Source organism: Arvicanthis niloticus, chromosome 5, assembly GCF_011762505.2.
Source record: "Arvicanthis niloticus isolate mArvNil1 chromosome 5, mArvNil1.pat.X, whole genome shotgun sequence".
NCBI lineage: Eukaryota > Metazoa > Chordata > Mammalia > Rodentia > Muridae > Arvicanthis > Arvicanthis niloticus.
In genome coordinates this window covers 9,173,978-9,184,640 of record NC_047662.1, presented here as the reverse complement: position 1 = coordinate 9,184,640, position 10,663 = coordinate 9,173,978, and the positions used below count along the sequence as shown (strand labels likewise).

The 10,663-nt window shown below is 36.2% G+C and overlaps 1 protein-coding gene across 1 annotated transcript; it reads left to right on the top strand.

Moving 5' to 3' along the window:
• Window positions 1-4,776: 4,776 nt before the first annotated feature.
• Window positions 4,777-10,433, top strand: LOC117708941 (uncharacterized). Its single transcript, XM_076933778.1, has 3 exons — window positions 4,777-4,806; window positions 7,206-7,332; window positions 8,938-10,433. Exons 1-3 carry the CDS (start codon window positions 4,777-4,779, stop codon window positions 10,431-10,433), a joined length of 1,653 nt encoding a protein of 550 aa, XP_076789893.1.
• The last annotated feature ends 230 nt before the right edge of the window (window positions 10,434-10,663 follow it).

Genomic DNA, 10,663 nt, shown 5'->3' with positions numbered 1-10,663 from the left:
AAGCTTGGGGTGTAGAGGTAGACCAGGTTTGTATGATGTCTTTCTAGTGTTCTTCTTCTTCGTGTTCTATGCAATATTATCCTTTTAGCATTAGTATGAATTTGCCTAAGGACAGGAGAATGCTATGATGCTAATGTGTTCAGATCTCAGACACTGTTACAGGAAACTCTTCTGGCTTCAGTCTGAGCGCAATCTTGATGTGTGTTCTACTTTTTTCATGTAGGAGGTTGATTTTTTTCACTTGTTTCTGCGGCTCACCATTTTTTCATTTGGGATGCATTTGTGTATAATTACAGTACTGCACAAGGTAATAGTGACATCATTAATACTTTACAGTGTCCCCTTTTTGGCTTGGTTCTAATACACATACATATAATCTTTTAGTTTAACTCAGCTGAACAATATTTTGTCAAAACTCTTGTGTCTTCACAGAAACAAGTCTGTTATACTGAGTCATTGCATTCTCTGAGTCTGTATTCATTAATTTCTACGTAACCTTACTACTGTCTTTATACTATTTAAGAATGACTCATTTTCATGCTTGTAAGCCTTCATGTACATAATTCTGTGAAAATGTCGCTCACAACCAGTGTCGCACGGACAAATTTCTCAGTGTGTCTGTTTTTTCTTTCTTTCTTTCTTTCCTTCTTTCTTTCTTTCTTTCTTTCTTTTATTTATTTTTTTAGGTTTTTCAAGATTTTTCGAGACAGGGTTTCTCTGCGTAGCCCTATCTGTCCTGAAACTCACTCTGTAGACCAGGCTGGTTTGAAACTCAAATCCTCCTGCCTCTGCCTCCCAAGTACTGGGATTAAAGGTGTGCACCACCACTGCCTGGCTTTCAGTGTGTCTTTATCACACTACTTCTGTGCAAGTGTCATTCCTGACTGATCTGGCACTCACCTTGACACTGTAAGAAAGAATCTTTCATGCTCCATGAATTCTTTCCCACTTTTAATGGATTTATGTCTCCACAGTAGGTAATTAAGAATCAAAGGCAGGAGATGTGGCTCCATAGTTAAGGGCACCTGTTCTTGTAGTTTTCTGGTTCAGTTTCCAGTAACTTCCTGGGGATTTCACTTCAGAACTCTTGTTCCAGAACTTTTGAATACATAGTCTAGGTGCTACAGCATCTGTATTTCTGAAGTGCACAGAGGTGCATGCAGGAAGAGACTATATATATTCTGCAGTACATGTAGAATCCATATGAAATGAAGTGGATTTTATGTTTTAACACCTAGAAATGCTAACAACAGTTTTCTTACAGGTTTATGCAATCTGATCTTCACCTTTATATTGATTGTATCATGTGGTTTGTATCAGTAAGAATTTTCTCTAGATATTGATGGGATGGATACTGTGCTGAAGTCCTCTATTTAAAATCATTAAGCAGTATCCTGTTTAATGACTGTGCTCCCTACTTTTATTTTAGAAGTAGAAGTCTCTTGTGTTCCATGTTTCCCTCTTCCTGTAGCCATGTTTCATGTAGCTATGTTTCATGTTTCATTGAAGAGTGGTCATAATGGACAGATCCAGAGGACCTGCCTTGGGTGGGAAAGTTTTCTAAGGAGTGATGGAGAGTGGTGGAAGGATGAGTTAGAGTTCATGATGGAAGCAAGCTCAGAGCTCTGTCCTCTGCTGGAGACAGGTCTCTAGATAGCTCAGTTTTGCAAATGGAAGCCAATTCTTTGACTTTCTTAAGCTACTTCCTTAGAAAATCCAAATCATGTCAATCATTTACACCAGGTTCCCTATTGATTATCCTATTAATCTGCATTTTGAAACCTTATCCCCTTGACTCTTAGAAAAAGAAAGGAAGTAAAAAAAAAAAAACCAACATAGCAGTTCTCCTGTAGTTTGCTTGGGTGTGCTTTCTGATTACAAAGTCAAGATATACAGGCTATTTTTAAGTGAGAAATTAGCCTCCTGTTTTTCAAGTCCTTCACTAAGTTTGGCATTTGGAAATTGTTCTTTCCATAAATCTTGAACTCATAGGTGTGCATGGCTTCTGTCGTGTATGGCTCTGTCTCCTAAATGCTGGGGTTAAAGTCCTGTCTCACCATACATGGATTTAACCTTTTCCTCACATAGAACTTGTTCTTTTTCAGGCTGTTCTTGAACTCAGAAATCTGCCTTTCTTTTTAAACAGAAACAGAAAGCTTAACTGAGTGGGATTTTGTCCTGAGATCATCACTCCCTCACTTCCTGGTGCTCCTTTATTACTTGCACCAGGAGCCTTGCTTTTGTTTGTTTAACTGTTTGTTTTTAACTATTTCTTTCCCTTTACTGACTCATTAGTGCAGCTGCCTCTGCTCTTTCAGGTTCATGGAGCCCTCATATAATTCATATTGTACCTCTGTATTTTGCATTTTCGAGAAATCCTCTAAAGAATAGTCCTTACACTAATTTATATATTCTTAAACTCATAACTCATGGTTTTTTTTTTTTTTTTTGGTTTTTCGAGACAGGGTTTCTCCGTGTAGCCCTGGCTGTCCTGGAACTTACTCTGTAGACCAGGCTATCCTGGAACTCAGAAGTGCTGGGATTAAAGGCGTGCGCCACCACTGCCCAGCTCACCTCATGTTTTAAGGGTTCCTTCCCACAGCCTTTAGTGCTGTCCTGAAGGTCACAGCATTACCATTTTCCTGGCTGTATATCAGACATACTTTGCTTACTGGAATTCTGCTGTTTTTGATTATTATGTAGACATTACCCTTGGGAGGGAGACCATTCCCCAATCACATTGGCAGTGAGAACATTATAATAAAGAGGGATATGTAGTATAACATGTACATTATTATGTCAGCAAGCCTTATGCCTATAGCAACCATCAGCACTGGAGAAATTACAGGTACTACTGACCCTGCTCCATTCTATTGCTATACCAGACCTGGCAGACAGATTTTTTTTTTATTTCTTTAAAATTTTATTTAGCTATAGGAATGTACTTCTGTATGGATTTATATGCATTGTATTCTGGCATCATACCAAAAAGCCCTGAAATAGTCACTAAATGCATCACACATGATTCAGGCAAAAATTGCAACTTGTCTGTTGTGTAGAAAGAATTTGACTGTGTTTCTTTCAGAAATAACAAGTGCCCTTTACCCGTTGAGTCATCTCTCCAGCCCAGAGGTTTACATTTCTGGTACACTTTCATGATAGAGCCTGACAATAACCCAGAGTTCTATATTTTGCAAACTGAGGTAAGAATCATAAATGATATCTAGAATTTGCATTTGTATTCTTTCAGGGCTTGAAAATATCATTCCATGCTCTCCTGATTTTATTCTATAGGTAAGTATTTACTACTACTGTTTGGTATTATAATATTTCCTGTTTTGGTGGTAAGGGCTAGGACAAGAATAATGGAATAAACTTGCAGACTCTTAAAGCACTTAGATGTGAGAATAGCTAGGTATATCTGGAAATTGAGGAAGCCAATCTCCGACAGACTTTCCTAAAAAATACTACATTAGAATGCTATGTCCTTTTAGTAACCAACAGTCCCAGTGTCTGCAAACTACATATAGCTATTTAAACTTTGACTAGTGTAAAAAGATTTCATGTAACAAGTGATATTAATAACTGGAATTGTCAAAAGTACACAATAATGTCTATCCAGAAACAGGTGTGTATTGAGAAAATGTCAGTTCCAAATTCTGGTTTTTTTTTTAGATTTATGTATTTTATGTATGTGAGTACACTGTTGCTATCTTCAGACACACCAGAAGAGGGCATCCGATCATTGCAGATGGTTGTGAGACATGATCTGGTTGCAGGGAATTGAACTCAGGACCTTCCTTATTTTCTGGCTTAATGTTATGACATTGAAAGCTGACTTGTTCACTTGTTTCTAGGAAATTATCATTTTCCTCATCAATTCGCATCATTTTTATATGATTTCCCACAGCAGTCCGTCCATCTGCTCTTTCCAAGTGTCAATCTACTCTTGTGATGCAGGGTCATAGAAAGAAACTATTCCTGTACCTGTTAAATACCAAGAAAAATATTTGACATAAGAGAACTATAAGATGAATGTAATACTTAAAAAGTGCTGCATATTTGCTGATACCATGGTCAAGAGCACTTTTCATAGTAATAATATCTCAACAGTCAGAATGAGTTCTTATGTTTTTATTGATGTGTAAACACATGTATGTACTTGTATGTGTGTGCATGTGTTTGTATTTATGCCAGGAGACCCATGCTGTTCATTCTTGCTTTCATGTGGAACTACAACATATTTATGAGATAGAACCTTTGTGTTCCAAGGCAACAGGACACAAATGGAAAAGACATAGACTTTATCTTCTGCATAGTGTGAACTGCAACATCATCAGAGGCTCAGATGTTTTATTCTAGTGTGATTACTAATGAAACTCCATTCATCTAGAAATCAGTCTTGGCACCCACTAGCTATCTCTCTTTGACTTTAGTCCAGGAAGATGAGTCTTCCATAATTACCCTGAGTATTAATGTGTTCTACAGCAGGTATACATGTGTTTTATGTTTGTGCCTGATATTTTCTAAGGTTAGAAATAGTCCTGGGGTTATACTCATATCAGAACACAAATCATCGCATGCTGTCACCTCTGTAGAAATGTTGTCAAGATACAGGTATCATTTTGCTCTTAAATATTTTTTAAATGTGGTTTAGCATTGTCTGTAATACAGTCATATTTATTTTCAATTTGAATTGTTCAATCCTTGATGTGAAATTTAAACAATTCTAATCATTGTTCCTCACACAGCACCTAGGAGAAGCAGAACAACATAATGAGTGCTTCTCTGGTGAACACTCCGAAGGTCAGTGTTCTGTCCACATTTCTTAAAAATCCCTTTTTTATTCAATCTATTTATAAGATTACTTATCTATATGTGAAATATGATCTAAGGGCTTCTTTTCTATGATTTTTATTTTGCTCTGTGATAATAAAAATGTAATGTTTTGGGTTTTCATGTATAGAACATTGTCATATTTCTACTGGATTTTATACTGTGAGGACATAAAATTCCCATGGACTGGAGACCTGCTGGTCTCCAATGGCATCTATTAAAGATGATTCTCAAGAATATATTGATGGGTAGTTTTTACATCGGGTAAAGTTCTGTCCTTTTATATATTAGTGTGGAAGTAAGGTCTCTTGTGTCACATCAATGGTATTTCATGGATGGTTAAATTTTCAGACACAAGCTTGTGAATATGGATATGGAAATATGTTGAAATTGGCATCACTAATCAATATATGGAAGAATAGAATTTGTAGAAGTGTAACATTATAAGGGACCCAATGTGTTGAATCCTAAGAGTAAATGTATTAGCTCTCTAGAGGCACAGATGATGGATGGAAATTGTCTTTCTTTTGCCAATGATGTGATTGTGATCTGATGCAGATTTCAGTATTCTGACACTCTTTGACATTTTATGTCACACAGTAATCATTGAAGTGTTTACACCTGAAATCTGTTTGTCTCATGAGAGATACTGCCACTGTGGTAAATTTTCAGTATGGACATGGTTATTTTCCTTTCTTTTTGGTTTCAATCTTTAGAAGTGGTGTGGTCTTCACCTTCTTATTTAACCAAATGAAATATAATTTTTAATTTTTTGTGTTCGGTTCTTTAGCAGGAAGAAAGCTTGATAGAACCTATGTTATTCTTCTTGATCCAAATTATGCATTACACAACTGAAGTGTTGTGGCAATGATTTTATTTTTCACTAAAATACAATTTTCTTTTCGTATATGTGTTCATCTGAATATTTTTATGTACACTGAATGATACATAATGCCCCTAAAACCCTGAGTGCAGCACCAAACCCTGCTTACTCTACTCAGACATTGTAGTGAGCTGTAATATGTTTAGAAAGAATTAAATTCTGTTTCTATAGAAAGCAGCAAGTACTTTTACTTCTTAGTCATTTTTTCATGCCCCAGGTTTACATTTTTCAGGCTCATTTGTAATAGAGACAGTATAAAACCAGTGAATTACAGTTTTCATGAAGAAAGGAAGAACTGTAGATCATACTTGTCTATACAAGCTATACACTAATACACAAATGGTCAAATTCTGAAGAAAATTAAATAAGGTTAAAATTAGAAGATTGAAATTTTAAATTGTTGATATTATGAGGAATAATTATTAAATACTCAAGAAGAATTGGTATAATTCTCCTTTAATATGAAAACAAAATTTGATCAAAGAAAATGATTCTGCTCTATTGGAATGCATTGCCACTTATGCCACCTGTTCAGACATACATATCTAATCAATCTGTTATGAAAGACCATATGGAACTTATGAAATTGTTATTATATGTATTGATTATACCAACTTATACAAAATATTAAATAATTTAAATATTCTCAAATTTTGGTTGCTCTACTTTGTAGTTTTGAATATATTCTCATAAAATAACTTCCCAAAGCATTTGATTTTCTGTGTCATATGGAATGTTGAATGTATGCCCTGATGCTGCAGTTCTGTTCTGTTTAAGAAAAACTCTGACATTTAGTTCATCCATTAATGCTTCATTTCACATTCTACCAGTTTGATCTAGAAAGAATGTAACATTCTACTGAGTCCTCAGATTGTTAAATAGATCTGTTGTAATACAGACAAGTGAGATGCAGCTGCACACAGGAATAAGCAAGCGTCCATATTTCAGCAAACTCTGTATTGTAAAATTTGAAGGCATGTTTCTTGTCTTTATAATTTGACAATTTATGATGTGGAACTGGGATTCTATTTGATATCAACCCTTATTTCATAAAGTTACGTTACTGAATCTAGACATCAAATGTATATGTTATATTCTGTAAATGATTACTGCTTTTGTAATTATGACATCATGCACTCTCAGAGAAATAGAAGGACGTCTATGAGTGTTTTACACACAGTATCTACATTTTCAAATGTAGTGATTATGGCCCACCTTTCATTTGCTGCTAAAGTCTCAGTAACCAAAGGAAATTCATGAAGGTGAGAGCCTTTCTAAATGTGAGCATTACAGTAAGTCATTGTATAGATTGTCCGTGGAAGAGCAGCAGTTCAGAACTTCAGACACTTCTCCATAGGACTTTTTGAAAATGTTTGTCCTTCAATATTTTCTTCAATCATTTGTATCACAAAGTATATCTTAATTAACTCTTTTTATCAAAGAAAAGATTTTGGTCCAGTAGTAAATAGGTAATTTTCCATTCCAGGGTCCGTTAACCTTTAAGGATGTGGCTGTGGACTTCTCACTGGAGGAATGGGAATGTCTCGATTTTGCTCAGAGGGCATTGTACATGGATGTGATGTTAGAGAATTACAACAATCTATTGTTTGTTGGTAAGATTGCACCTCTTGTTCACTTCCTGATTCTTTCTTTGAATGTTCCTATTTCGTGTTTATGGAAACTCTCTGAAGTATCTACAGACCACCAAAAGAGAGAAAATCATAATTTTTCTGGTTAAAATCATCATGTTTCATTGTGTTTTCTTTCCATTTCCCTGCTTTCTTTGGAAGATTAATCAGTGTTTTATTCTCTGAGCTCTCTCCTTACCGCTAATCTTCCAGACAGGGTTTCTCTGTGTAGCCCTGGCTGAGACATCCACCTGTCTCTGCCTCCCAAGTGCTGGATTAAAGGCGTGCAGCACCACTGCCAGGCTCTATTTCTGCATATACAATAGTTGCAGTATATTAATCTTACTATTGCTTTAGTGTTCCTTCATTTAAGATTTTAGAAACTGCAAAAGGTTTCAAGTATATATAGAGCTGTTTTTATGGAGAGATATTTTATTTAGGTTTTGACAATTGTTTTAGTTCTGGGACATAATTATTTATCCTTTCATTTAGGATGCTGAAATAAAACTATTTACTGGTTTCCTTGTCAATGCCAGTTACATCATAAATTTATACCTACCAATGCTACACATTGTCACTCTGAATCAAATTGTAACCATAAAATTAGAGCTACATTGTTCAGAGATCTACTTTTTTGTATTTTATTACAGATCTATCACTTATTTGTCCTACCTTCTGCAAAGTACAATTTTCTTTCTTTTTTATTTGTTATTTTATTTACATTTCAAATGTTTTCTCCCTTCCAGGTTCCTCCTCTGTAACCCCTCATCCCCTTTACTCCCTCCTCCCTACTTCTATGAGAGTGCTCCTCCACACACACTGCAATGCCCCCTCACTGCATTAGGATTCTATGCTGGGTCACTGAGCCTTCACAGGACCAAAGGCCCCCACTCTCAGTGTTGCCAGATATGGCAGTCCTCTGCTACATATGTAGCTGGTGACATGAGTCCCTTCATGTGTACTCTTTGCTTGGTGATTTTGTCCTTGGGAGATCAGGGAGTCTGGTTGATTAATGTTATTACTCATCCTATGGGGTTACAAACCCATTCAGCTCCTTCAATCCATCCCCTAACTTCCCTATTGGGGTTGCCATGCTCTTAGTTCTATTGTTGGCTGCAAGCATCCATATTTATGTTGGTCAGGTGCTGGCAGAGCCTCACAGGAGACAGCAATATCAGGCTCCTGTTAGAAAGAACTTATTGGTATCAGCAATCCTGTCTTTGTTTCTTATCTGCATGTGGAATGGATCCCCAGGTGGGGCAGTGTCTGGATGACTGTCCTTCAGTCTCTGATCCACTCATTGCCAATGTATTTCCTTTAAGCAGGAGCAATTATGAGTTAATATTTTTGAGGTGGGTAGGAGGTATAATATTAAAATGAGTTTTAGAAGGCAATTATCATTTCCTATCATCTGATGTAGATCAGATTTGAGGTTCATCTAAGGATACATGTAATAATTAAAAAAAATTCTCTTAAGAGCATGAGTCCATGAGAATGTATATTTTAGCTAAAACTTCAGCCAACACTGGTTATTGAGTCACGTCATACCTATGTGAGTAATCCCTGTCATCTCTAATTGCACTTTTTCAGAAAATCATCACATATGTGGAATGTATGAGAAGGTCTTGGATCAAGACACATTGTACATTGTCCATGAGCCTGCGAATATCCAAGAGAAGTCTTCTAACTGCAATGAACTCAGCAATAGGATTCATGAATCTACCCAAAGTACACCTTATAAAACCAACCCCAGAGATGCATCTCTTCAATTCTCAAACCTAAGGACACCTAAAACTGGGAATACTGAAGAAGTTTGCAAGTATAAAGAATGTGCAAATGGTTTAAATGTGTGTTCAATCATTAGTCTCAATCAAGGAATCCACATAGGAAAGAAAGAACCCAATAGAAATACAGAATTTGGTAAGGTTTTTCTCTCGAAACATAAACCATTGGTGAAACAAAAGAATAGTGGAGTGAATCCTTACAATTGTAGTGAACTTGACAAATGCTTTACCCAGAGAGACAATCTTCAAAGTCAGCAGAGCATTTATCCAGGAAAGAAACCTCACAAATGTAGTGAATGTGAAAAGTCTTTTAAACAAAAATTCAATCTTAGGATGCATCAGAGATTTCATACACAAGGAAATCTTTACAAATGCAGTGAATGTGACAAGTGCTTTGCCCAAAAATCCCATCTTAGTAGTCATCAGCGAATTCATACTGGTGATAAACCTTATAGGTGTAGTGAATGTGACAAAGGCTTTACTGTAAAAGGCAATCTGAGAATTCATCAGAGAATTCATACAGGAGAGAAACCTTACAAATGCATTGAATGTGACAAATGCTTTACTGTAAAAAGCAATCTGAGAAGTCATCAGAGAATTCATACAGGAGAGAAACCTTACAAATGTAGTGAATGTGACAAATGCTTTACTGCATCATCAAATCTTAGTGTTCATCAGCAAATTCATTCAAGAGAGAAACCTTACAAATGTAGTGAATGTGACAAATGCTTTATTGAAAAGGTCAGACTGAGAATTCATCAGCGAATTCATACAGGAAAGAAACCTTACAGATGTAGTGAATGTGACAAATGCTTTGTTAGTCAATCCCATCTTAGTGTTCATCAGAGAATTCATACAGGAGAGAAACCTTACAAATGTAGTGAATGTGACAAATGCTTTACTCAAAAATCGCATCTTAGTATTCATCAGAGAATTCATACAGGTGCAAAACCTTACAAATGTAGTGAGTGTTCCAAATGCTTTACTGAAAAAGGAAAGCTGAGAATTCATCAGCGAACTCATACGGGAGAGAAACCTTACAGATGTAGTGAATGTGACAAATGCTTTGCCAGGCAATCCCATCTTAGAACTCATCTGAGAATTCATACAGGAGAGAAACCTTTCAAATGTAGTGAATGTGACAAATGCTTTACACAAAAAGGCAATCTGAGAAGTCATCAGAGAAGAAGTCATACGGGAGAAAAACCTTACAAATGTAGAGAATGTGAAAAATGCTTTGCCCGACCATCACATCTTAGTGCTCATCAGAGAATTCATACACGAGATAAAACTTACAAATAAGGAAGAAAAGGGGTAAGAAGAGGAGAAGAAGAAGGAGAGGAGAAGCTAGGTGATGAAAGAGAGATAGAGCGGGGAGACAGGGAGGCAGATGTTCATGTATCTCCACCAGTCAAAGATAGTTGATATATCTAGGTTGGGTAGTGGGTTACACCTCTGATTGAACAATACCAAACTTATAAAGCCTATGATTAACATTTTTTAAAAAATGTATAAATGCAAAAAGGAAAAGG